At 39.6% G+C, this 27,856-nt stretch overlaps 2 protein-coding genes across 8 annotated transcripts in view; one reads left to right on the plus strand and one right to left on the minus strand.

Annotated features, from left to right (window-relative positions):
- The first annotated feature begins 62 nt into the window (after window positions 1–62).
- On the plus strand, window positions 63–23,726 carry LOC311440870 (very-long-chain enoyl-CoA reductase-like). 4 transcript variants are annotated; one of them, XM_084528357.1, is made up of 13 exons: window positions 63–400; window positions 10,623–10,673; window positions 11,190–11,241; window positions 11,574–11,618; window positions 12,968–13,071; window positions 15,055–15,170; window positions 15,289–15,394; window positions 19,290–19,362; window positions 19,451–19,494; window positions 20,915–20,972; window positions 21,549–21,637; window positions 22,668–22,713; window positions 22,815–23,726. In XM_084528357.1, the coding sequence occupies exons 3-13, from the start codon at window positions 11,226–11,228 to the stop codon at window positions 22,940–22,942; spliced, it is 825 nt and encodes a 274-aa protein (XP_084384483.1). In that variant the 5' UTR covers window positions 63–400; window positions 10,623–10,673; window positions 11,190–11,225; the 3' UTR covers window positions 22,943–23,726. The 4 variants fall into 4 exon arrangements, 3 of the variants coding, with proteins under 3 accessions (XP_084384483.1, XP_084384481.1, XP_084384482.1); XR_014695637.1 differs by lacking the exon at window positions 63–400 and adding an exon at window positions 1,483–1,540 and having other exon boundaries at window positions 22,587–22,713; window positions 22,815–23,015; XM_084528355.1 differs by lacking the exon at window positions 63–400 and adding an exon at window positions 1,483–1,540.
- Window positions 23,727–24,786: 1,060 nt separating this feature from the next.
- The window catches only part of ABCA4 (ATP binding cassette subfamily A member 4), an 80,876-nt gene continuing 77,806 nt past the window's right edge, over window positions 24,787–27,856 (minus strand). For all 4 annotated transcript variants that reach the window (XM_084528330.1, XM_084528331.1, XM_084528333.1 and 1 more), the window contains 4 exons: window positions 26,645–26,748; window positions 26,467–26,559; window positions 25,878–26,127; window positions 24,787–25,313 (listed from right to left, as the gene is read on the minus strand). In XM_084528330.1, coding sequence (XP_084384456.1) covers window positions 25,191–25,313; window positions 25,878–26,127; window positions 26,467–26,559; window positions 26,645–26,748 — 570 coding nt within the window. In that variant the 3' untranslated portion in view covers window positions 24,787–25,190. The remainder of the gene's footprint in view (window positions 25,314–25,877; window positions 26,128–26,466; window positions 26,560–26,644; window positions 26,749–27,856) is intronic.

A 27,856-nucleotide genomic window follows, 5' to 3' on the forward strand; every position in this document is an offset into this window, starting at 1 on the left:
GGGCGCCGGGCGGGACGCGGCCTCTCGCGGGCCCACGGGGGAGCGGAGGCCCCGGGAGGCCCCGGCCCGGCCCGGGCAGGCCCCAGTGCTGCGGGAGGGCGGCCGCGGGCGGTCCCCGAGCGCGGCCCCTTCCCGGCAGCCGCGGGGGCTGCGCCGTGGAGTCACTGGGTGTCTTCTGGGCTGACGGACCCAGCGCTAAGGTCCTGCGCTGCAGGTTCAGAAGGGGGCTCTGTCAGTGGGGCTCCAGGGAGCACGAGGCCGCGGGTTGCGCTGTTGCCAGCACTGGAGCTGAACGGCCCGTTACAGTGTGCCTGCTGCAGGCGGTGTGCCGCACCCAGCCGGGGGACCGTTTGCACGACTTGTTGGTCTGAAGAACTGTCTGAGAGCTTTCTGACGGAAGGTTGGCTTAAATGGCTTTTGTGTTTGTGTTCTGGTTGCTTTTCTGTATTCACCTTGATTACTTTCACATATCGGAGACAGTTTTCCTCAGTATATGAACGCAGGCCATTTGGAAGACAAATATACTGAAGGAACGCCTGCTTCTTTGGACAGGCAGTAATTCTGTTTAACATAAAAATCCAGAAGGTCTAACCAGATCCCAGCACTAACCATCCAAACACATAACTGCCTTGAAAAGGAGCATGCACCTCCAGCCTGTCTTCACACTGGTAGTGAATTCTGCCTCACTGGGTGTTCCTGCGTGCCAGTGGGGGCCTCATGCTTTGTGCATCTGAAATTTATTCTCCAATATTTTGTTTAAGAAGCTTTGATGGTTATAGTCCTATGGAAGCAGATAAAATTTGGGGTTAGCAAAGGGCTTCCAAAGAGCGTATGGTATAAACCTTTCTGTATAATGGAAACTTAGAGCCATGAAAAAGCAATGTTTCTGTATAGCAGGTAGAATCCGCTAATGTTGAATTCCTTTAGCTCTCACAAATGGGTAACGGAATAAATAGTAGCTGGAGGAAAAAATAATACCAGCCTCTGTACTGCTTTATGCTATGCGCTTAATTCTGCCAGTGATGGGAGCACGTCACAGAAGGGACCCAGCCCGGGTCTGCCGTCTGTCAAACCACACAGAAACGCGAGGTATGCTGGCAGAAAAAAACACAGGAGGGTGTTTTCTGGCTCTCGATCAGTTGTGGGTTTTGGTGGTCATCTCATTTCTCTACCTCTGACCAGCACGCACCGTGAAACACGACTGATCTCCTGCAGCTCCCCGGTGCCTCTCAAGGAGAATAACCCCCCTTTCGAGTCAAACGCCGCCGAGCCGTGGCTCTGAACCTGCCTTTCCCCGTCTGTGCATGCTGCAGGGCGCCCTGCTGCCGGCGCCCCGCACCGCTGCTGCCGCCCGCGGCTCGCCCGGACCGGGCCGGGGCGGGGCGGGGCGGGGCGGGGGGAACCGGGGGGGGCCGGGCGGTGCCGGAGCCCCGCCGCGGGGGCCGGGCGCCGGCTGAGCGGGGCGGTGCGGGGCCGGGAGGGGGCCGCGGCGGCGGGAGGCGGCGGCCGCAGGATGGGCGGCAGGGCCGGCTTCTTCGAGGTGGGTGCGGGCGGCCGGGGGGCAGCGGGGCGAGGGGCGGCCCGGGCGGGGCGGGGCGGGGCGGGGGTCCCCGAGCGGTGCCCCGGGGCTGCGGGCTCCTTGCGGTCTGCGGGGCGGCGCGGCTCGGCTCGGCTCGGCTCGGCCGGGCGAGGAATGTTCTGGGCAGCTGGTGGCCCGGCTTGGGGCACGACCGAGCCCGGCCCGGCCCCGTGGGGCTCAGAGGAGCGCAGCCTCGAGGGGCTGGGGCCCCCGGCTCCCCGTGCACGCTGCCAGTGCGGAGTGACATGCACCTGGGCGGGCGGGGATCCGCTTACATAAACAGCCGCACCAACTCCGCTGGCATCGTGTTGGCTAATGCAACGCTTCTTGAAGAGTTACCCAGAGAGGTTGGTGCCAGCCTACCGGTGGCAATCCGAAACGTTCCCGCAGGTTTACGGTTCATTGTCTCCAGCACAAGACTCACCTAACGTTGAATGCGCTTCCCCCCCCCGCCGTGCAAAATACAAAAGAGCTGTTACTACAACATTAACAGAGTCTAAAAAAAATCAAACTGCTTTTGTAGTTACTTACCTTGACCTAAAAGTTCAGATGTTGCTTTTCAAAGCTATGAAAGCTTTTTGGATGTCACTAATGCTTCCGCAAATTAAGCTGCCTCTAGCCCTAGTGGGTGTGCGGTAGGCACCTGCAGTGCCTTTTCCCCTGCAATACTCACTTCCCTGGTTATCTATTTATTTTTTAGGAAAAATAACCATGCTTTTCACTGCCTCCTGCATTTCTATTGCTGTCCCTAGGTCCTGTGATATCCAAATGCAGGATCAGGCACACGTGTAATACCCCTCTAAACACCTCCAGTCATTGTCAGGTTGGCAGGTTTGCTCTTCTGCTCCAGTTGTACTGAACTTCTTTATAGCACTCACTACTAGGAGACCTAGGAGACCTATGGACATAATTACTACCTAATTGTACAGATGGAGAAGCATGAAACAGTGGAATGATGTGTGCTCTACCTCACGAGGCAGAACAATAGCAGCAGATCCAGATCTTTTGTGTCTTTAATTGATATCCTGTGTCTAAGCAACACTAATCCAAATTCAGAATGTCTCATGAATTTATTTACAAGTCAGCCTCATATGTCTTAGTCCTTTTCTCTGTACAGCAGATAATGTGTGGAAACAGATTTGCCCAGGCACAGCCAGTGTGTGTCTGAGCAGACTCAGGGTGTGGGATGTGGACAAAGACAGCTTAGGTAGTACTAAGCAGTGCTGCTGCATATTGCTTTCAGCACTGTTCTCCCCACTGACTTGCTTTCTGTTATAAATTCAAGACAGCTCAGTTAGGAAAGTTAGGAAAGGAGAGAGAGTAAATGTCCCACCATTCCCAAGACTTCCTAAAGGGAAAAAAATCTCTATTGATATTACAAACATTAATGTTCCCTGCTTTGGGTTAGTCTGCAGTTCTGTGCTTTTGCCTGTACATGTCAGAGCCATTTACCCTTTATTGCTTTTCTGTGGTACCTCTTTGTAAGAATCACAAAGCACTTTGCAAACACCAAACTGTTGCTGTCTAATTTTTTTTCTAATATGACTATTACAAGTTTAGTGGAAGTGTATTGGTGGAATGCTTCTTTCTCTTTTGTATATTTTATTTTATTTTATTTTATTTTATTTTATTTTATTTTATTTTATTTTATTTTATTTTTTGCGCATTTTATCATGCCTAGTACCTAACTGCACCTTGAATATTGTGTTCAGTTTTGGGCCCCTCAGTACAAGAAGGATATCATGCTGGAGCATGTCCAGAGAAATGTGTAGATACAGAACTTAGTAGCATTGTTTAGTGGTGGACTTGTCAGTACAAGGTTAAAGGTTGGACTAGGTAATCTTATAAGTCTTTTCCAACCTGACTGATTCTGTGATTCTGCAATCAATTTCATACTGAGTATGTAGGAAGGTCCTCTTCCCTAACCATGAATAAAATGTGAATGGACCAACAAAAAGATGGGTGAGAACACCAGTCTGACTGTGAGTGCTCAGACACTGGCTGTTAATTCTTTTCCTTGAATGAGAGTCTTCCTCATTTCTGCTAAGGACAGAAATACTTCAAAAACAGGCAACATTGTATTAGAGTGACTTCTAAGTAGCCAGTAAAGGCAGGTGCAGGTTTGGAATCACCTTTAACTACTTATTTTGAATAGGTTGTGTTCAAACTTAAGTACCAACAATTATGAGCCTAACTGATGAAGCCAAAGTGTGCTGGACCTAATGGATCAATACCCAAAAATCCAGAGCGGCTGAGTGATTTTCCCGTACCTAACATATGTAGGCAGGTCCCTGAACTCCTAGACCCATGTCTAGGTGACTGTCTGTACATTTCTTGTTCTGCAATAAGGCTAGAATGGGTTTTATTTACTTTGGGCACCGGCATGTTTCTAATTTCACCTTGCAGCTGTTTTATCACTAATAGCTCAGGAGAAGCCTGGCAAGAACAGCTACTGTTTAAAGACATGTGCATACCTGAAAGTACTGCACCTGATAATTTGAGATTCACCTCCCAGAATTTAGAGGTCTGTGGTAGAGACTGGTATCGAGATAACTGATAGTCTCTAGGAGCGCTCATTTCTCTAAATGTATTAGAAAACAACTCTTCTGACCTAGTTTAGATGTGTTTCAAAGCTGATGACGAAGCTTATCCTAAAAGTGCCAGCTTTTCTCCTTTCTCTACAAAGGGTGTTTATATGACATGCTCAGAGGTAAATGTCTGTAGTGCAGAGCTCTGAAGTTAGGCTAATGAATTCTACCCTTTTTTCTACTTGATAGGTTTAAGTCTTCAAAAGCATTTCATATAAAGAAAACAGCATGTCCCTGTGTCTTCCTAGAGGAAATATGCTTGAGCAAATACACTCACATTGTACAAAATTAGCACCATAAGAGCTTCAGTTGTAATTTTGCTTCCTTAACTGGTTTGGATGAGGAGTGCCTTTTGTAAGCTTTGCTAACCCAAAATATTTTGGACTCTGTTCCCTGAGGATAGATTGAGCTGACATATGCAGTACAGTCTAAAAGCTATAATGTAGTGCCCCCCTGCTTGCTGGCATTTAAAGTTTCTCCCCCTTCTGACTGTGATGAAAACCTTCTGAATGCAAGGGGGGATGGCTGCTGCCTCACTGGCATTGCTGAGATGTCACAGCTCCTGTTACAAAGGTTTCTCCCACTCAGAGCTATGCTGTCTAAAGCCTCATCAAGTAGAAACACTGAGAACAAGTGCCAAAAGCAGGACTGCAGAGGATTTTAAGATTCTGTATCCTCCAAGAGCAGCCTGAGCAAGACAAGGCCATATATGAGATGTTTGAACGGTCATTTAAAGGGAGACTGCCAAAAACTGCCCAGCGATTTGAAAATGTCTGTTCTGTTTTCACAAGTAACACATAAAATTATCACAGAACTGAGAAGATGGGGAAAAACATTCTCCCTTTCTCTTCCCACATCGCCTCTCCATACACTTAACAACACTTTGTACAGTCATTTGTGCCGCTTCACTTAAAAGACAGGCAATTTGTCCTTTTTCTCTGTGGAGCTCAAGAGAGAAACTCTCTTTTTTGTACAGGGAAATGTGACAATAAAACATTACTTGGCAGGGAGTACCTGGAGCCACTTAGGATTTGAAGGCTACATTTGAAATCAAAAGACTTGTTTTAGAGAAAATAATGGACTTCTTAGGAGCATATTTTAAAAAGTAAACACAGCTATTGTGAGTTGATCCATCAGTATAAGGGCTACAGGCTTCCCGCAGCTTCTGGTCTTCTTGCCTTGTTAAAAGACAGCAGACCCAACCTTAATACCCCTAGGCAAAAATAAATAAATAATTGAAAGGAAAAAATCTCTCTTCAGTCTCTTCAATTCCATGTTGAAAGCACACCCTGGATGTACATTTTGACATCCATACACCAAATTATCCATGAAGAGTAGTAATGGACCTGTAGATACTGAAGTCCAACACTGCAAATCACAGTGCTGATTTGCACAGAGCATTTATAAACCTCTCCTACCTGAATATTCTCATTGCAGAAAATAATCACTATAAACTAGAGCCCTGAGCTCTAGTCTCCTTTGTACATTGAAAAGGCTGTGAGGTGCCACTGAAAAACATGGATGTCTTCTTAGGATTGCGTCAAAGCTGGCTTAGGTTCACAGATGGAAGCACTCCAATCTGCTTAATAGTGACAGTGATACTTGGTGAATGATGGGAGTCTTCAGCATGACTGGGAAATTGGCAGCCGTGCTAGCCAATGTAAGTAAATACCCACTGAGTCAGAATTAACTGGTGCTACTTTCCCATCCTGTGTATCCTCATGGAAGATGTCATGCTAGCAAAAGCTGGAAAGCTTTCATAGGCTTTCAGGAGCCAGAATTCACTGTGATAACCTCTAACGCACAAACCTCTAACAGGTGGAAGAAATAAAAATATACTGAGTTTCAGTATAGTCCAGATGATGGTTCTCAGGCATACACAGGAGCAGAACTTAAGAGGCTGATGAGTAAACACCTGGTGTATGTCTTGTGAACCTCTAAATGTTAGACATCAGAATTTTACAAAAGTGAAATTTAATTGTATGAAACTTTGTGAGTATGGGTATCACTATCTCCTTTTTTAATACTTGGTGAAATCATGTAATAAGATTCTAGTCTCATGAAATGTGAGCTATTCACTTCGGAGAGGTAAGGTTTCACGTAGCTGAACTAATTACAGAAAAAAAAGTATAGCCCTCCACAGGTAAGATGATGAAATTTGGTTTTGTGGTTAAACATTTGCCTTGATTCTCCTCAGAAACCTTCTCACACAGCATGTAGTTGTGGGACTCCTCACCTCAAGACACTGTGCATGCTAAAAATTTACACAGGTTTAAAAGGCATGTGGAAGAAGTAATTGAAGAAAAATCCACAAAAAAAAGCTAATAAACACAAAGGCACCACTTCTGCTGCAGGAAAATCTCAATCTGTATGTCTTCTCTCCTCCCCCCATTCACTACATTCTTGCCCTGTTTTGTTCCTGTGAGTCACCTGCTGTTGGCTCTATCAGTAAGAAAGGTACCATTCTGGATGGATCCTTAGACTCAGCCTCTGCAATGGTTTGTACACTCCAATGCAAGGCAAGTTTCAGACTGAAAGTCAGTTGTAGCAGCAGCACAAACACAGTTTTTCAGTGTAACTACAGTTACAGCAATTTCCCTTTGGCTTAACTTTATTGATACTAGAACATTATTCCTGATATGCCCTAGTGGGAGACCACACTAAGACATGCTTGCTTCTTTCAGGAACAACACAGTATTCAAGAAAAGTTTAAGGGAATAGAGAAAATTACTAATTCAGTTGGAAAACTTAAATGTTTAGAAAGATGTAATTAGAACTATAGCAACTACTGATTTTTCTAATGGTTAAATTACAGGAACCTGACTTACATAAGCAGTCCAGTAGCTCAGGGAGAATTAATTCATTCTGCATTGCTCTTTCTTGGGCTGGTTGGTTCCAAGACTATAAAATAAGCTTTTTTTTTTTTTTTTTTTCTGAGTAATTTAAAAAGAAATCGATACAATATATGCTTATGTCAGTGTTCAAAAAATCTCACTAAGCTAGAGTTTACTGAATCTGCTGAGTACAAATGGCTGCAAATAAAACTTCCAAGATGCACAGACACGATGTGTCTGTATTTCCATTACAGTTATCACATCATTTTTTGAAGATCTCTCGATGCTTGAGCATCTGAAACAGCCTTAAACTGGGTGGATTTGATCTACTGTATTTTTGTAATCCTATTAAAGGCACCCTATCTAAAAAAATTAAACACTTTGCTCAACCATTTTTCCCCTGTGAATAAATTTTCCACCCTTCTGAATAGATGTTTAATTGTTGCAATTAATTTTTCTGCATTTATCATAAATTGATTATTCTTTGCTCCTGACCTGTTCTAAACAATAATTAAGAATTTTTCTGTCTTTAAAGACATTATCAGTCTTTGCTCGTTATGCATGAGAACAAGTTTGTCTCCTAAACATTGAGGGTATGTATTTGTAGTTACTTCTAGAAGAGTTTTAACTTTGAGCTATCATGCACAAATCTGCCTATTGCTTACATTCTATTCAAAGATGTTTTTGAGAAGCTGTAATTTAAAATGCCTATCAAAAAATCACCAAATAAGTGGACTGCAAGTCATACTGCACTAGTGCAAACTGACTGTCAGTGTCCTATTGTGCTAAATGCTTTGGAAACACTCAGAAATTAAAATGCTCTGAGCCAAACAATTTATGTTTAAAAGGGATGATACCCATCAGTAAGTGTTCCAAGAACAGATTGCTGGGTATCTAAAGACTGTTGCCAACCAATACATTAACTGACTTGGTGCTGTGCCTGAGGACTGGAAACACTGTGTTCAGTGCTATGTGGGTTCATGCGATTGGCCATTATGTTCAGAAAAGATAACATTTCTTAGCTTGGATCAGTCTTTCCTGGTTCTTATGCAGGGAACTGCTAACCACACTGGGGACGTTCTGTCACAGATCAGAGGCATGATAATTAGAGGAAACAATCACCTTGCTTTCACTCTGTCATTGCACAAATTTCTATGAACTGGAGTGGAATCTACAGCAGTGTTCTTGTGTGCCTCTTTCTGAAAAGGGAAAGCATGTGTTATGTTTGCTTAGATCTTGAATGTAACTGATAGTAACTAAAATGTTTGAAGTTCAGGAATGAGTGTTCAAAAATATAGAATCATTGAATAATTTAGGTTGCAAGGGACTTCTGAAAGTCTTGTAGCTACTGCTCAAAGCAGATGCAGCTACATCAGACAGCACATGAGCTTGTCCAGTCCAGGTTCAAATACCTCCAAGGATGGAGATTCCACATCCCCTCTAAGCAGTCTCTTCCAATGTTTGTCATTTCCTCGTATTTGATGGGAATTTCCCATATTGCAGCTGGTGACCTTGCCACTCACCACTGTTGTGCACCTTCAAAAGTCTGAATCCATCATCTCTGTAGGTTTTTGAAGAAAAGGGCTAGTACAGGAAGGTATGCCAGTTTGGCACTTGAAAGCGACATGCTGGAACAGAACCAAACAGCAATACAGAAGATGGTGGATGATTTGATTATTTTCCACACTGATTCCAGTGGTTCACATAAATACCTATGTTTTAATACAGCTACTCCCAAGAAAACCACAGAGCAAAAGCAAATGTTGTGTAATTTACTGTCTGGCCTTGTGCATAACAAGACTAACCCAATTAGAAGAGGATAGGTGGCAGAACAGATATCCAAATTACTCTGTAATTGACATGGAGAGGATTTTTTAATGCAGACACTAAAGACCATAAGATTAAAACTTCCAGGGCGGGGTGGAGTGGGTGGATTCTGATCCAATATATATATGCTGGGAGTGGGTATGGAATGGGAAGGAGGCTTCTAAACTGGTTGCTGCTGCAGTCTATAGGGCTGCCCAGCGTTGTTCTTGGATACAAGAGCTTTGAAATACACCAAAGGTTTCAATAACCCCTGTAACAACTCAGCATCAGAAATGACAAAAAAATATTTACCGTCCCCACAGTACATGTTCTGTGGGCTGCAAGAGTCAGAATGCTGTAGTTCAGCATCCCAGAGAAAAGGAATCCACTTCATTTGCTTTCCCACAGTGATCTCTCAGACAGACAGTAAAACTTGTACTTTATATTATTTCAAAAGGAGATAGGTAGAAATATGTAATAACAATAATCTGGCACACATGCATTATGCATTGCAAAGGAGGAAAAGTGCTTACCTCCCTTGATGCCCCTTGGCAGCTTACAGTGCACAAGTAGAAAATACTACTGCATTAGTGTCCCTTGTAGGGATCTGATAGGATACTTCTGGCTGGAGCTGAAGTGCTTCATTGCTACGCCAACAGATAAAGAATAGTTTGGGACAAGTAAAAGAAGGAAATAAGATACTCTAACCAAGTCATCTCTTCAAAAATATCCTATTAGAAAGATACTGGACTGTGACTCCTATTTTTAGTAGGGAATCATATTTAAAGTCTACTGTTAATCTATCCCCTTGGTCAGTTAATACCAATCATAATTAACATTAGACATTTATTATTATAAAAAAAAAAAAAGAGTAATGATAGTCCCAGTCATTTGTGACTGTGACAGATAAGCTTTGAACTTTCAGTCTTAGCTGTACCTTAATGTTCCATTACAAAGTGTTTGATGAGAACAATTTAAAACACAAGAACTATATGGTAAGTTTTGCTAGTCTGCTGCGACTGGGCTTTGAAACATCTGGGGACTTTGCTGCTTGGCTGTTAATTAAAATCAAAACCTTTTGCCAAAATGTCATTTGATCATGAAAATAACCCACTTTGTCCTATTCAGAGCTGCAATTAAACCACCACTTGGAAAATAAAATGCTAATACATAGTTTCTAATATGGGTGATCAGAGAGGCAAGAGTAACATTGAATATTTCTATAACAACCTCTCAAGGATTTATGAAGTCCACATCTTTAGCTGTATTTGTTCATTATGTTTTCTGATGTTTTTTACTCTCTTTATAATTAACACACATTCTGGGAACATTGTATAGTAATCTTTATGCGGTATGTACTCAAAATACTTGCTTACATGCATGTATATACACATTTACTTTTTTTTTTTTTCTCAAATTGCCTTTCTAGGTTTATAAATCAGAACAGTTCTGAAGATAAACTTTTCCTTAGTGATTACCATGAAACTTGTCTGTCCCTTATTTGTTCCTTTTATTCTAGCAAAACAAAACACCCCAGAATGCCTATTTTGATCAGTCAATTAGCTGCTTCTACTTCTGAATTTATCAAGGAAGACAATTTATTTGGCAAAAGTGCTATTTTTTCACCAGTTGAGTGCTTTGAGAACCCATCAATGATTAAAGCTCTCTCTTGAACACATCAGAGCTGTTTTTAACACAGTCCATAGGTCAGAGGAAAAAGGTGTCTCATTCTGAATAATGACTGCAAAATTGAGAATCAACCAAGAGTTTAGAGATTATGTAGGCAATAATAATCATAATTTTGTATCCTTTCAGGTGGAAATCCTTGACTGGAAGACAAAGGAACAACTATGCTTCCTGGATAAGGTAAAACACAAAAATCTGTTCAAAATGCTAGGTGACTATTTTAAAATTACTAATGTTTTTTAAAGTAAATGTAGTGTTTGTGGAAAGTATTTTAATAGCCCTTTTTTGGCCACTGGAGAGGCAACAGCTATGTGTACTTCATACTCACTACAGAGCACTTCAGCCCTTTTCACAAAGGAGCTCTTGGGCAAATAGCACAACTTCACTCACTTCTCTATATGGTGTCAGTTGTACCTTACTCACTCATAAGCCATCAAACTGTCAATGCTGCTGTAGTAACTCTTAATCATTGCCACTGTAACTGCCTCTGAAACAGATGCCACAAATTAGGTCCTCCCATTTTCCTGTAAGAAATACTTGCAATCATCCATACCAATCCTAGCTATATATAAGAAAGTTATGTTGTTTGTTGTTTGAGTCACATTTCTACATGAATAGCCTTACACCTAATAGCTGTCTTTCAAAATGTGCATATCTTACATATATATCTATATATATTAATTATTTTTTGTCTAGGTGGAACCAAATGCTACAATTAGGGAGATAAGATTGATGTTCCATAAATTATGTGAGTATAACTTTTGCAAGAGTTTGTATCACATCAGAATATACAGAATATAAATAAGAGAAAATTATGAACTTGAAGCATATGATGCACACACACATAATGCTAAGTAACTTGCACATGAATGTGATCACCGTGAGATTTCAATACCATTTTTATACTATCCTGATACACCTTTGTATTTTTCCTGCTGCATAATTTCTCACAGGTATTCATGTTAAATGAATATTCCTAAAAATATTCAAAAAATCATACTCTGTTATGTTGCATTTATTTTAACAGTGGGTAATCTAAAACAAATACTGCATATCACAAAATTCTGTACGGTCTTACAGATCCTCGGTGGTATCCAGCAAGACAGTCAATAAAACTTGATCCAAGTAAGTACCTATGAGAACTGGAGTAATAAAGCTCTGAGCAGGGGCCTTGCATAACAGGTGTACTTTGCATGGGTATTAGCTCTTAAAAATTTGTTTCCAGCTATGCTACTTAGCACCATGAAGACTGAATTGAATCGAGAACAAATTAAATTATTTGAAAGTATTGAAAAGAGTTCCATCCATCTGTTTGGCGCTTGGTAATTAACTCAGGAGTCTGCACATTGTTCCGATGCACTTTCTAACTACTGAGCACCTTTGCTTTAAAGACAGGCAGCACAGAATCTAGACTCTTAACTTCCCTTAGCTGCAGTGAAATGATTCCCATAGTGATGCTCAGCTGGGAGTACTAAAAAGAACTGAGTTACAGCTATCAATTCACATAATCCTCTGCTCTCAGGCAGGAATTATGGTTCCTTTGAGGTAAGCTAATGTAAAACACATTGCTGCGGATGTAGGATTTGCTGACAAAGCTGATGCCAGCTGATTGATTTGATTAGCATAGTTGCAGGCATCACTGTTAGAAGCCTCTTAGTACGTGGCCTGGATGCACAAAAGAAAGTCCAATTGCCAAACTGTGCTAATTCATCTTAGCATTCAGTATAAAATGTAGCGCTTTGTTCTTTTGCTTCTAGTAAGGAAAATTTGATTTATATATTCCCTTAGAATTATGCTGGTGAAGATTAATTCATTGTGTAGAATCTGTCCATGAAGAACAGGCGTATGAGTACTTTGTTTCCTTCTTCAAAGATCTACATTGTTAGATTCCTCCATGAGTTTCTGTTGTGAGACTTACCGTGAGAAAATGCTGGCCTTATGGGGATACCCTGAAATCCAGGCATTAAAAACTGGATCACCAGCTCAGTTCCTGTGGAATCACCTCCTAGCTTTGGAAAAAAAGGAGGCAATGAAGACCTCTGTAGGAGGGCCTTGCAGTCCTAGCTTATTACAGCTTCCTTGTGTCTGGTGATGAGCAGTGAGAAGCGGGGAAGAGAAAGATGGAGGTGCAGCTGACTTTGAGGTCAGGGTATTGTATTAACAGACAGTGACCCATCAGCAAATTCTGCTGTAGCAGTGATAAACCAAGTCTACTGGACTAGGCAGATAGGATCAGAAATTCTCCTGACTAGAGAGATCCTGAATAGAGGATCTAGGCTTACATGTGATTGTAGGGATAAATCAAAATTAAGGATAAGCATTCTTTTTTGTTTTGTTTTGTTTTTATTTAGATTCCAGTAAGCCCATGTCAGGTCAAAGAATCTCACAGATGAATAAAAGCACAATATAAAGCTAGTATGCTGGCAAAATTGACTTGAATTTCATTGAGATGTAATTACCTCTTTCCTTCTCAGAAGGAAAGTCCCTGAGGGATGAGGAAATCCTGCAGCACCTCCCTGTTGGCACAACTGCTACCTTATACTTTAAAGATTTAGGGCCACAGATAGGATGGACTACGGTGAGCTATGTGTCAAATCTGAGCCATTTTAATGGCTATTTCTCCATAATTAATCCTTACATCACTTTTTGTCTCTCTACAATATTTCTGCATGATGTCTGCTCTGATAGTGGATGCAGGCAATGAATCCTCATCGCTTCAGTTCATTTAACCAGGGAAAGCAGCAACAAAATATTCTGAATGTCTAGTTCCCTGGGAGAGCAGCAGTGGGAAACTTGCTAAAGGGTAGTTTGGTTGTACTGAACTAAGGTGCAAGTTCTCAAATGGATTTAGATGTCTACTGCAAAATCACTAGGAACTAGGTATCTAAATGCTTTTGGGGATCTGCTTTAGAGGGCCTGTGTAACTCTTCTGACAAAATCAGGATTATACTCAGAGTTTGTCTGCAAAGAGGCATGTGAGCAACTTACCTGTCAGTAACTGAACTGACTTCAGCAGGAAAATGCATGAAAGTAAAATGAGTTAGCTGTCTGCATGTGGCTGTGTCCCAGGATGCTAACACCAGGCTAATGACAGATGATCATTTCTGCAGTGTTAGGAGCCATCCACAAAGACTTCACATTTACTCTCTTAGCTCAAAGGCAAGCCCCATCACAACTCACTCAGCAAGTGAGTGCTGTTTATACAGTGAGGTGACCAATAACCCTAGAAAGTTCTTCAGAAACCCCAAGATGCACATATTTTCCACTAGTTACACTGAACCAGCACAGCACAAAGGAAAAGGTACCCAGTAATTTACCACACATTTACCATCTCCTAGCTATGAAACATTACTAAAAATCTTGTGTTAATGACATAGCAAGGATTCACAGGAAGCAAAAAAAATAATAAAAAAAAAATCTGCAAGACTGAATCTTCAGATCATCACTTTAAATGCTATGCTGATAAGTCAGCTATTACACATGCCATAAACCAGTAAGACAAGCAAAACTTCTAATGGCAATGTAGACTCCAAGACCTACATGCATTATTATATACTAAAATATCACAGTAAAATAACACCAGACTTCTTCAATTCCATAATCTGTCCTTTACCTTCTGCTTTCCCTGCCGTTCAGACCAGTTCATTCAAATGTAAGCCAAGAAGTGCTTCAGTTTTATCAAATAAAAATGACAGTCAAGTCCTACCTTTGCCACAGAAAATACTGATTGTGTTACAGAAGTTGAAATGAAAACGTCTTTTCTCATAGTTAAAATAACTTTAGACACATTTAAAAAGTAATGTGTTCTGTTTTCTTTGACAGAATTACAATCAATTTCCCTTCTTTCTCCATAAATGAAGTATTGATCTGCCTTCCTCACTTTAAAAATGCAACCGTTAATGCTTGGTCCAAAGCTAACCTCAATGTAAAGTGATCCTCATGAGAAATACACTCCTGCCTGAAATGAAGTTAGGTTAGAAAATAGCTTCTTCAGTTTCCTCTTCTCCTCTGTCCCCAGTGAAAGATTATTTGAGTATAGAATTAATTGATTGTTTTCCAGAATATCTGCTGCACTAACTGTTCATATAGATAGGGTCACCTGTGAACACTTGCAAACTGTATTTCCAGTTTAAATAAAATTCATTCATTAGAAAGAAAGCTCATTTATTTCGAGATAAATTCTTCAACAACTTTAATTTTAACCCAAAATAAACAAATAGTTTTTAAGGGCAAGAGGAGGGTGAGAGCTGCATAAATGTAACATGCATGCACAGTTATCATGATCTCTGGGCTGCTGTGATTAGCTTTTCATACCCAAACTGTGTCAGCTGCACTGGCAATGGCTGTTTGTATGCAACTGAGGCAAATACATTGCAGAACATTTATGTGCATGTCTACTGATTTCATAGCCTAAGCCCAAACCTGCTATTCCCTCCCTGCATCTCTAAATGCCATTCTGGGTCAGTGGAGGTGTTTATCCCACTGCATTACTTATCACAAAGAAACCAAAGCAGAACCATCATCTGATTCAGCTGTCTAATTATTTTCTCTCTTTTTGCAGGTATTTTTGATAGAATATACAGGTCCATTGTTCATCTATTTTCTGTTTTATTTCCGCATGCCTTTTGTGTATGGACTGGATGAGAGGTTTACATCAAGCCCACATCCAGTAGTTAAGTAAGTCCGTTTGCAGGCTTGAGCTGTATTACTTGTTAGCATTGTAGTCTTACTCCAAATGTCTTGCCACATTTGTTTTTTTAAGCACTCTTAAATGCTTTTGTCTTGCTGTTTCTAGCTTGGCATGTATCTGCCATTCTTTCCACTACATCAAAAGGTTGATTGAAACAATATTTGTTCATCGGTTCTCCCATGGGACTATGCCACTGAGGAATATTGTGAAGGTAAATTGTGACAGAATCTATCCATAGCCCCCCTACAAATCCAACCTAGCCAACCTATTCTCTGCCTCTGCAGCACAGATCTTTTGGCGTGGCGTTTGTAGTAATGTGCAGCAAATCTTACCCATGAATCTGTAGTTCTTTCAAAAGATTTCTTAATGTCACTATTGTATAACCCATTTGTTGCCATACAGTTATTCACATTACAGTTTTCTCATTGCTCTCTTAAAATTTTAGGCTTTCAGCCCTCCCTTCCTTTCCACTCAGCTACCTCCCTGGGTGTGAAGGTTTACTAAAATTAACTTTTAAGGTAGCACAGATAGGTGCAGTGTTGGGAGGTGTTTTTTTGTTTTGTTTTGTTTTGTTTTTTTTTTAAAAAAAGAAACTTTTTGTAACAGTCACTTTACTTCTTCCCACCTCATATTGTCTTTGCTGATAAGCAACTGTTAATTTACCTTTTATTGTTCCAGTGCAAAGTAAACTTGTTTATTCTATATTTTCTTCTCATCCAGGAGCACCCCCTATCCTTATCGGTGCTGCTGTGGCATAGGGCAGCCATTAAAATGCAGATCCCTTATTTCCTAGTTGTCTGCAAAGCTGCACGGTTTTGTATGGGCTGTGGTTATTTAAAAATGTTAGCAACAGAGTACACAGTGATATTCAAAAATGCTCTTTGTACTCAGGAAAACAAGAGATCATCATCTACAACTAGAAAAACATATCATATAGTATGACCATTTGGGTAGTTAACATTTTGCATTTAGACAGTCCCTTGGAATTTGCATTATGGCAGTGAATATTGCAGGCAGTTGAAGCTTTACCTTGTGGCTAACTCCTTACAGCTTTGCAGTGGCTCTGGTAGTTCTGGTGATGGCTTCATGCTTTCTAAATGGAATGAGGGTCTGTAGTTGAGCAGTGGCCCTTGGAAAGAACCTTCCCTGTCAGTGTTTTCTGAAGCAGAAGAATGCAGGGATTGTTAAAAGGCTAGCAGATCTCTTAAAGACTTGTTCTTCACACAATAGTAGCTAATGCATGCTAAACAACAGTTATATGGGCAACTTTACTTTGAAAAAGAATCTGTACAGTATGATAAATCTTCATTTTTCACTGTGGTCCTTGCCAACTTTTAGTTCCTTTCAGACCAAACAAAATGTAATTGCTAAAACTGTCACTTGTACCAGTCATTCTGATCACTTTTCTACCTTTGCAGGTTGGTGGTACTTGCTTTCATCTGTAAAGTTGCTCTCAGTTTTCCCTGCTTAGCAGTGCTTGGGTTTGATTTGCTTTTATAATTTCATTGACTTTGATGGTGTTACTCCAGAACTGTGCCAATCAGAAAAGTATCACGTCCTCTTCCCTTTTTTCTCTCACACACAGATGGTAGACAAAGCTTCTTAATTTAAGTGTTGATCACATACAAAGCAAATATAGATGCTTATTTCCCAAGCACAACGGCATGTTTCAGTTAGCAAGAGATACTTAAGTTTTACTATGCAGAGGCCTGAAACAGGAACTGATGAGATTTGTGATTTTCATCCTTTGTTCACCAAATGGAAATGGGAATAAATGATGCAGTAAAATGCAGTAAGGGTTCACCAAAAGCAGTTCATGCTAGATTAACATAATATACTTATTTCTCAGATACATGGCTCAGTATGAGTAAACCAGGGATTAATAAAAAAAAAAAAAACAACAACTGTGTGGTGGTAAAGGAACTAACTAAGGGAAAGATTGATGTTGTATCAGAAAAGGATCTCTCATACCTTTATTAATAGGGAGATTACCAGTGGAATTCCTCAAAGATTGGTCATATGACAGGTCTTACACAGCATTTTCATGGGTAAAAAAAACAGGATATTACTGCTTTCTATGATCACATCTGGAGAAAATAAAACAAACAACTAGAGCTAAAGAAATATCATTTAAACTAGAAGATAATATAATGAAACAGAAAGGAACATGCTGGATATGAGTAAACGTAGGCAGAACTTTAAGAAATAGTTTTGTTTACCATAGGAATGATGATAACTTGGAGTAGAGAAAACAAAAATGCTAACCAGAAATATTTAAACTTAGAGATCTCATAAATAAACTATTCCTGCAATATCTCAACTTGATCATCCACAAAACCTCTTTATAATATTGTAAAGCTTTGTTATTTATCTGGAATATGAAGATTCACAGAAACAATTCCCTTCATTCAAGTGAGTTCATTAAGCCTGCATACATTCTGTTGCTTCTATCTGAACCTCACGAGGCTTTTGCATGAGCAGTAAGGGCTTCTAGTGACAGCGTGCCATTTGTAGTATTACTGCTAAGTATCTTAGCAGTGGCAGACTCCACTCATCTTAAAGCTCCTTTTCTTATAACTGAGGTATAACTTATAACTGTTGTGGTCAATCATGTTCTTTGGATGAATAATCAGTTTAATTACACCAAGTATTATTGGGAGCTGAGCCATAATTATTTGTTTATTTAACTTTACTAAAATCCATTCCCATATGACCCATCCTGTACCAACTTGCATAGTTATAGCATGGTTGTTCATAAGGTGCCATTCCAAGACTACAGCAAACCATTTCTACCTAGGTTTGCACAGCAGTTAGTACATTGTGGGTGATGGCAGAAGAAATCAACGTTAGGGAGGAAGCAGTAGTTTATCAGTGACTAGGTTCATTTATCTATCTAGTCATTTATCACTGACTAGATTGTTCCTCACTGGAGTTGTTCCTCCAGCTCTGCTGCTTTTCCTGGATAAAAGGGAGGTTGTCACAGGGAAGATACTTAATCTCTTTGCCCTTCTTGTCCTACCTGATCTATAATGATTAGTTAATAATTTGCTCTGTCTCATCAGTTACCTTGCAATATCTAATCTCAGAGCAAGGAACTATTACGTGCTTGTACTACAGCATACCCAAAAGGGTCTTCCTTCATTTTGTCTTAGATCTCTGGGCAGTTCAATGATTGCACTATCTTTGATAAAGGAGGAAATCTGAACTGATGGGAGACAGGTGTATGAGCGGTCAAGAATGCTTAAGGTCTGTCTGTAAGAGAATGGCACATAGAGTTGAGACCTTAGAGGAAAAAGAGGAATAGGCCAAGAAAGGGCTTCCCAGCAGACATGTAAGGAAGGAGAAGATAACCTGTCACCAAGATACTGAAGGATAAAAACACAATAGGCAGAAATGGAAAAAACAATCTCTTTTTTTTTTTTTTTTTAATGAAACTCTTGAAATTAGTCAGGAATGAATCAGTACAGTGCAAGCTTCATTATCAGAGTTTAGAGAATGGAAACTAGATCACAGAAACCCAAGAACAGAACCAAAATGGACAAAATAAAGATATTATGGTGAAAGGGACACAGGGAAAGGTCAGGTGTGATGTTTTAAAGGAGGAAGAGTTAAGGCATATGAAGTAAAGAAAACCAATGGATGAAGAAAAAGAATGTCGATAAATTGTACAAATAAAAATTGTACAAATAAATACAAAGAAATAAGCAAGAAAGAGAGCACAGTGCCTAAATCAGGTTTTATGAAGTCTCAGGGGTTAGCAAAACAAGCCTGTCTTTAACATACAGACTGTGTGGCGCATCATCTTTGGCCGAATGGCTTGTCAGACAAGAGAAACCTGTTTCCAACAGTAGGACTGTAGTTTCTAAAACTGTTTATAAATTTAACAGCTCTGAGATATTTGAAAGGAAATCTTACTCTATGAGCACTACTTCCTTTCTGTTATTTTCTGTTGTCTGCTCCTGCCTTACCATACCCAGTGTTGTCACTTTTTGTTGTATTATCAGCAACTTGGAGGATCAGCCCAATTAATTGTTATCAGTGGTCCTTGCAGTGAATACTGACCCAGAGGATTGTACTGAAACAAAGTAAAAATAACTGTTTTTCAGAACTGCTTGTATTACTGGGGATTTGCAGCTTGGCTTGCTTATTACATCAATCATCCTCTTTACACTCCTCCTTGTAAGTAGCATAAAAGCCCTCAACATGATTTAAGTCCTTTATTGGCTGTGTATTAGTGCTAACCATATGTAAACATTTTGTTTTGTAGCTTATGGGAAAAAACAGATTAATTTTGCTGTGATCATGTTTCTGGTAGGTCTGTTGCTCCTTTTATAAAATGCTAAAATGTCCTGGTTTATTTTTTATGTTGTGTAAGTGGGAGAATGAGTAGGATAAGCAGATACTTAAAACTAGAATACTTGGGACATACTACTAAAGCTGCATGCGGAACAGATACATGTCAGTTTTTAATGTGATCTTGTACAGAAGGGAAGATTTTGATTAAGTATCTATTCTAAGACTAGGATATTGATCTGCTAAAATGATCTCTCACAGTCTAAAAGAATCCTGGAACTATTGGTTTGTGACACTGTGTAAAAGCCAATGAGTTTGTTTTTGGGAACTGTTCATTGAGTGTAAGAATCACAACAGGTCATAAAATTTAGTGAACTGGCCAACTAAGACAGCACACTGCTTATTTCCAAGGGAAGGCGTTCATTTTGATACAACTGTTAGCAGCAAATGGAAGTGAGGGGAGGAGGTGTTGCTCCTTACAAGCATTTTCAGGAACATTTTTTACAGCTTTCCTTATGAAGCAAAATTCTTAAGACAGTGTCTGTTCATTCTCACTGTTCCTAGGAACATTTCCATACGTGCAGACATAACATTAGTGTAGCCAACAAAGATGTACCCATTTTTCCTATGTATGTTTAACTCACTTAAAACACCAGCTGTTCACTTGCTTTAAGAAACTGAAGGTCAGTTACTGGAGGTTCTCAAAGCAGCTTCCTGGTACGAAATTTCTGTGAGTTAGTAACCTATTCCCATTTTACAGAGAGACTACATAACTGTACAAGAGCTGACAATAAAACTCAGGAGGTCTGACGACCAGTCATTTGCTTTAATGGTTATGCTTTGCAGACACTGAAGACTGTCCGTAATCATATAAATGGCTTGTTTCAATACACTTTCTGCATAATTGATTGGGGAAGCATTATTTAAAGCCAGTGGAGGAAGCTGGGTCAATTACATTTCATTATTTGTATCAACTATAATCTAGAAAAGAAAACTTACAGCTCAACTCATATCCTCCTTGGGATTTTGATAACTTTTGAGAAATCAAAACTGTCCAAATCAAGTTTTCTGGTATTTTTATCAGAAAATAGCTAAAAGATAAAGTGTCTCCTGGATTTACTTTTATCCACTTTAGTTATTGCGTTTAGATCTTATGGGGACTGTATAAGAAGTAAATTTGATCTTTTGAACAGAGTCCACATTTATTGGCAAATCTCATAAATACTGTAACAGAGCATAATATGGTCTCATGTTTGAACAAGAAGATTCCATCCACCCGTCAGAAAGCAATCTTGGTTATTTACAATTGACTCCCTTTTTTAAAATCTTGTTTACAATAACTTCTTTAACTTTTTTTTTAAATACCCTGAGAAATAACAAAGGTAAGAAGAGTAAGTGGAAGAGAAGCACATTTTAACTGTCATACCTTTTCTTGCAGCTGTGTGAAGCTGGAAATTTTTCCATTCATGTTGCACTTAGTGACCTCCGGAGAGATGGTAAAAATTACAATATTATTTTTCACTTTAGTCCAGCCATTCAGTACTTCCACAGTTATGCTGCGTCGTGAAATGACTGGTTCTGGAGGGTATCAATTACACAGGTAGTGCAGAAGGAAACACGGGTAGTGCAGAAGTGCTGGTATAAGCAACATGTTGGTGAGCAAGCGGAAGTAATTTCACTGACTTTATATGAAGAGGAGCACAAGATCTCTGTGCAGACCAAAGCTCCTTGTGCATGAGCCAAACATCTTAACAGCTATCAACTGTGACTATTAAAATCCAGCTCTGTGACAAACAGAGAACACCTTTAACTTCTAACATCTAAAACGTACCTAAGTCACAACAGGTGCGACTGCGATCGAAGGGTTATGTAGATGTCTTGCTAATGTCCAGAGAATTTCCTCACAGTTATCCTGTTCCTTCTTGTGGGTCCAGAGGACATCCTGTTTTTCCATATCTTGCTTGTCCCTATGACAGCGATGAGACACAGGAGTTGGCAGATCTGGGTTGTCTTTATAGGAAATGATATATCTAGGAGTATGAATATTTTGTGATTTGTTTTCTAATCTATAGGATCCAAAACCCGTAAGATCCCATATCCAACAAAGAATCCTTTCACATGGCTGTTTTTCTTTGTGTCTTGCCCTAACTATACCTACGAGGTATGTATTTTCAAACGAGCTGTTAAGATTTTAGTTTTGCTGGATAAGTTCTCATTTCTTTTGGCATGTTAAAACATGGAAGAAAACTCTGAAACAGTTCAGCCCAATACATTTTCCCTCCTCTTGTAAACCCCAAGAAACCACACAGCAGACAGGAACTTATCTGTTCTTCCTGTCCACCCTTGAGGCAGTACTTACATGCCAAATGGACCTGGGCCTGTGCTTCAGCGTAGCTGCTAGACAAGATATAAATGCATTTTGAAGCACTGGAAACTTTGCAGACAGGAACAGGAAGATCGACACTGAGGGTGTGTGGCAGTGAGGGGATGGGGCATCTAATGGATTTAAAATGTAAGAGAGCCCAGGAACAAATATCACAATGTACAGGAAGATAGTGCACAGATAAATAGAGGATACTGTAGTAGATAAAATGGAGAAGTAGTGTGTATGAAGCAATGCTTGCCAGGTCTTCATCCCCATTTTCCTAAGTTATACGGTCGTTTGTGTTGGTGCTGTCTGGTTTAGAAGCTTCAACCAGTTTACTGCTTCATATTCCTTAATCAGGAGCCAAACTCCCAACTCAATTCAAAACTTGTTAGAAACAGTAAAACTGAGTGTAAAATTCACTTTTGTGCAGAAAGACTGTGTCAGGTTTTGACTTACATGAAGATGAAGTGTGATTGTGTCATTAGCAGATGTTAATGAGAACAGCATTAAGTCTCAGGCTGTAGAAAATTACTGTGCCTACCATTGATGGACAAGTGACAAACACAAATTAGGCAGAGAAAAAGGAAGCTAGCTGTAATGCTTAAAATTGTCATATTAAGTATGGAAGCAAACATAAAGGCTTTGTTTGTAATAACAGGGCACCGTTCACCTTTTTGGCTGAAGGTTATTCACATTAGAAAATGATCTGGCTGACCTTGGCTTTTTTATTTACCTATACTAGGACAAGGTTGGTTTTGATCAATAGAGACATAAGTGCAAATGCTGTCATCAGAAATGTTTTAAATTTCCTTGGCCAAAACAGGTGGGGACATGGATCAGTTTCACTGTCATGACTCAGTGTGTTCCAGGTGAGTAAAGTTTTGGAACTTCCCTCTGATACATCGTCAGTGACAAGAACATGTTCTTTCCCTAGTTATGAAGCATAACTCTTTCTTTTTCTTCCTTCCAGTGGGTCTGTTCACCTTGCTTTGCTTCATTCAGATGACAATCTGGGCAAAAGATAAACACTACACGTACCTACGAGAATTCAAGGATTATCCAAGTCTTAGAATGCCAATTATTCCTTTTTTGTTGTAAAAAAAAAAAAAAAAAAAAAAAGGGAAAAAAAAAAGGTTGACTTCAGTATTGCATGGAACTTCAAGAAGAAAAAGGTGATGGATCTTTTTATTCATAAACCTCCTGCCAAAAAATAATTAATTTAAATAATTCTGTCATATGTTAAATCTCCACTGCTGAGGGAAATTGTGTACATTTGAAAACGATACTTCCTTACATTCAAGAATTCCTCAATTCAGAAGCACCTTCAAAAAGTAAGGCTTCATTGCACATTTGGTAGCCAAAAGCTCCTATAGTTCACTACAACCCAACTGACTTAGATTTTCCTGTACTAGTCTATTTAGACTGATGCCTCTGAGATACTGTGAAGCCTGTGCTGAAAAGTAGCTCCAAATTTAGCAGTGGCACTCTACAAGACTGTGACATGAGTACATTGGAACGAGGACATACCAGCCAACTACTAGAGAGCTCAGCTCAGACAGCATGGCCAGCTGGCCTGAAGACAGTTGCATGTTCTGCCTTCTTTGACTTGAAAAAGAGAGTGTGCTGCCTGGGGGCACGTGCTTTGTGACAAGCAACATTACCAAAGAATATGAATGGTTCCTGGAATAAAGAAATAGGCAATATCTCAAATACCTGTTTGGGTCTAACATATAATTTGCCAAATGATTCTACAGTAAGATGAATTTGTAGATGTAACATCTCGTGTTGATTTCTGGGGGGGAAGCTTGTTTTCTGTTTGTTTTGGTTTTAGTATTCTTCATTAGTAAATTGCATACTAGTAAATAAGATTCATAAGATCTGATCTATGCTGTATCTGTGATATTTGGCCTGTTTTCATATAACAAGTCCTTACATTACTAAAGGACCTTTTACCTTGTATTATTTGTCAGTATTCTCTGAATAATTTTTAATGTACTTTGTAAATACAAAAAGTGGCTGCTAGTCCTCAGAATACTAGCTCCCTTCCTATTTTCAGAGCCAGGGATAAAAAAAAACAGCTACATTTTGAACTTCCTGTGTTTTCTTTTTCACAAGATGTTCAGTGGGACTTAGTTGGGTTTTGTGCAAATCTAGTAAAAAAAAAAAAAAGGACTATTGCAGTCTAGCTGAATGACATTTTGAAGAAGCTGTTTCAGAATATGAAGAGAATGCATAGATACTGTTTTGTTTTATGATTAATTTATTTATAATGGATGTATAGAAAGATTTTGCAGCTATTTGTAAGGGCAAAATATGCAATAAATTCTAGCCTTTACATTAAATTCAGTTGAAATAATTATGGCAAAAGAGAAAGACTAGTTTCATAATATTTTGTAAAGCACAAAGCAAGAGTGTACTTTCATTAAATAAGATAAATTGAAGAAAAAAAAAACTAAAAAAGCAAAAATACATGACCCAGATTTTATTTCTGTATAACACATCTTGGAGATTTCTTGGAAATGAAATGATTTCTTAGATAACTGAAGCAATATGAATTTGTTTTCAGTACTGTTATTTTCCATTAGTTTAAATGTGAACCAGAGAAAAGAGCTAAATGTCAAATGATTTCCCACTGAGTGCAGTGTGGAGTACAAGCTGGCTGAAATTCTCCTGAGCACGGACAAAACACATACCCTACTCACACTACACACCCACTTGAGGTCCAGGTCACAAGAAAGAAAAATTTGACCTTGTTTGGTAACAAAGATATTTTTCCAAGACTCCATGATAAAACTAAACTTTGGGCCAATTTGCACATACTCTGTTTTCTTTAAACCCCAATTTGATATTCTGCTTCTATTTCTGAAGTTGAAGATGAGTGAGTATGAAATAATTTTCATTAAGATGTTTTCTTTTAAGCAAATTTCTTGCCTGGGTCTGAGATCTTAATGAATTCTTCTCAGTTTTGCTGAGACAACTGTCTATTTCCATTGCCAAGAATGAAAAATGAGTTAAATGAGAAAACCTACCAGCCTGAGAAACTGTTTTTAATGCTCTTTACATGTCAACAAGGAGGAATGCGAATTCTCTTCTTGTATCTTAAATGAACTTTACATTAGAAGAAGATTTTGTTGTAGAATCAAGTACAAGCCTTTACTTCAATGCTTTCAGCACTGCTGTGTGCAGTGTTCCTGGTAGAGCAGCAGAAGTTTGCTTTTGCTAGGGAGTTGTGAGCACAGTTCTCGGAAAGGTACGAAAAATCAGTGTAATACTGAGCCTAGGAGTCTTGTTTTACTTTTTACTGCTCTGGTATGGCACACTAAGTGCTAGTGACTGTAGGAATAGTCTATGCAGCTGCTTGCTGATGCAAAGCAGGGGACACCTTTGCTTCTCGACTGGCTCCAGCTGCACGGGGATGCAAAGGAATTTCCTCATCCTCCATCTGCTGCTTAGCAAAGTTCACAAAAACCTGTGTGAGGAAAGCAGAAAATGTCACCACCTCATCAACTGAGGTGAGTTAGTGGAATGTCTCTGTACATTGGCATCTCTGCAGGGAAGATACAGAACAGGGAATCCAGAGATGTATTGAACTGAGACACTGGATTCCGGTATATTGCTCTAGTATAATAACCATGATGAGACATGAAAACATTTAACTAGATACCACATCTCTCTATCAGCATCTCTGACACAACATAGTCCAAATCTCTTACTTAAAATGAAATGGAAAGAAGTATTAGATCATTCCTAGCTCAGCAAGCCTCATTCTGACTGGCTGACCTTGGAGGATTCCTTCCTTGAAGGAATGGGTTGTGGGAACTCTAGTGTCTGGGAAATGCTCTCTCATCAGCATTCAACTGGCACCTATTTACACAGCGAATTAGTTTCAGATTTCATACCTGATCCACCTTCCTTGATGAGGAGTCTGGGAATTTTGCCTGAGAAGGAGATGTGAGAGAATTCTCTACTCTAAGAAGTTTGGTCCTTCTGTTGTTTGGAAACATCCTCATTGCATCGCATAATAGTTACTCACCTGATCTAAAGTTGTTTGAGAGACAGAATATTCTTCAATATGCAAGTTTTCCTTATTGGAGATTATTAATCGAAAAATCTTAGCTAGAGAGGATGAGCAAATCTGATACTGCAGCATGTTGTAGTGTTTCTCTCTCTGTAAACTCCCTGGGAAGTTTATGCGTATGAATTGCTCAGCACGACTAGGATCTGGAGGCAGCCCTGCCTTTGAAGCTTTGATTTTCAGAGTGACAATGTAGCCGTCTCCAAACCTGGGAAGCACATATGGGTTTGGGAATTAGATGAGGAGATCATTTCATTATTCAAGGGAAAAAATCCTTTTCAGCAGCTATGAAAGCAGTAACAATATCTGAAAGATTATGCCTAAAATCTAGCTTTATAGGAAGCTCTGTGTTTGGCATGCAGAAGTGGCCTGTAGCATAATGGAGTTGAAAACGAGGTCTACCTAAATTGTCTAGAATACCACAGAGTTGCACCCAGAAATTGGTCTGTTCAAACAGCTCTTCAGATTGGTTTGATGTATTAACAACAGTTCATATCACATGTACTAAGTTTTCCCATGAAAAAGCACCATAATGTATTCAACTTACTTGTATTTTAGCTGCTGAATTGTGCCCAGGCACTTGAAGGTACCATTTACCATGATGGCTAGACGAGTACAGAGAGCTTCGCATTCTTCCATACTTTCAGAACAGAAAAAAGATATTTGAGCTAAAAGCCAGCAGATGAACGTCAGCTTCTCAGGCATTCTGAATCCCAGCTCTGTACCTGTGTGAAGTTAGAACCACAGCTCGTCCATCTCTGAGCACGCTGACAATAGAGTCCCACAGGAGGCGCCGGGACTGAGGGTCCATTCCAGTAGTTGGTTCATCCTGGAAGCGAAATGTTAAGACAGCCAGTTTAAGAAAAGCAGATTAAAAAAAAAAAAAGTCATTTAGAAGTAAACCATTGGAATCAATCTGTTGCACGTTTGGGATTTAGCATATAGCTGATATAGCTGCTTCCCTACTGAAATATGTGCCTTGAGAAAGAAAAAATGCCTTGAGAAATATGTAAGTGAACAAATACTAAGGTACTTCTTAGCACAAAGCAGTAAGGAAACAAATACAATAAATCATGCATAAGAGTACAGTGCTGTCTGTGTAGGGCACAGCTACATGGAAAGGAACACAGTGAATGTTCTGACAAAGGCATTCCATAGTCTAGAGTCTTAGCTATAAAAAATGTAAGCCTAATGATACCGCATTACCAAAACATTTAGGCCCTAAAATAAATGGAAAGAGAGTGATGTAGTAGCAGCTGCACCAAACTGTGTCAAGCTTTAAAAGTACAGACTGGCTGTAAAAGTACTTTTTTGCAGAAAAAGGACATTTTGCAACCCAAGAAGCTAGTGAAGCCACCCTGATTTACACCAGCTGAAAATAAATACATGAATAAAATATATTGTGAGAAAACATTTTATCTGGCTGCTTACTATGTTCAGGCAGAATACATGTAAAGGCATATTAAATAGGTGAAGGAACTATTTTTAAGCTATTAACTTCTCAGAAGTTATTAATGTTTCTTTATAGCCTATGGATTTAGGTGGTACAGCATAATCTAAATAACGAATTTTTGTAGCAATTGCATTTAAAATTACCCTTGAGATATGCAATTATCTGATAATTTATGTTAGTTGATGAGGACTCCATTTCAGCATTTGTATAGTTTATTCAAAAAATTTATAAGTTCATTCCAAAAATATTAAATGTTGCAAAAGGGCAACTACCTTCCTCTGTTCTGCTGGAAAGCAGCAATGTATGTGCCATCAGATCCTTTTTTACATGACTGGTTATACCCTGACAAGAAAAGGCAGACTGAAACCAAACATGGATTTAAATTCAGATTTGTCTAGGTTATAGATTTTATTTCAAGCCATTCTTTACTAAAGACCTTTCTTTCATAACTTAGGTTCCATCTGAAACAGTATCTTGCAATGCA

Source organism: Aythya ferina, assembly GCF_964211825.1.
Source record: "Aythya ferina genome assembly, chromosome: 8".
NCBI classification, from domain to species: Eukaryota; Metazoa; Chordata; class Aves; order Anseriformes; family Anatidae; genus Aythya; species Aythya ferina.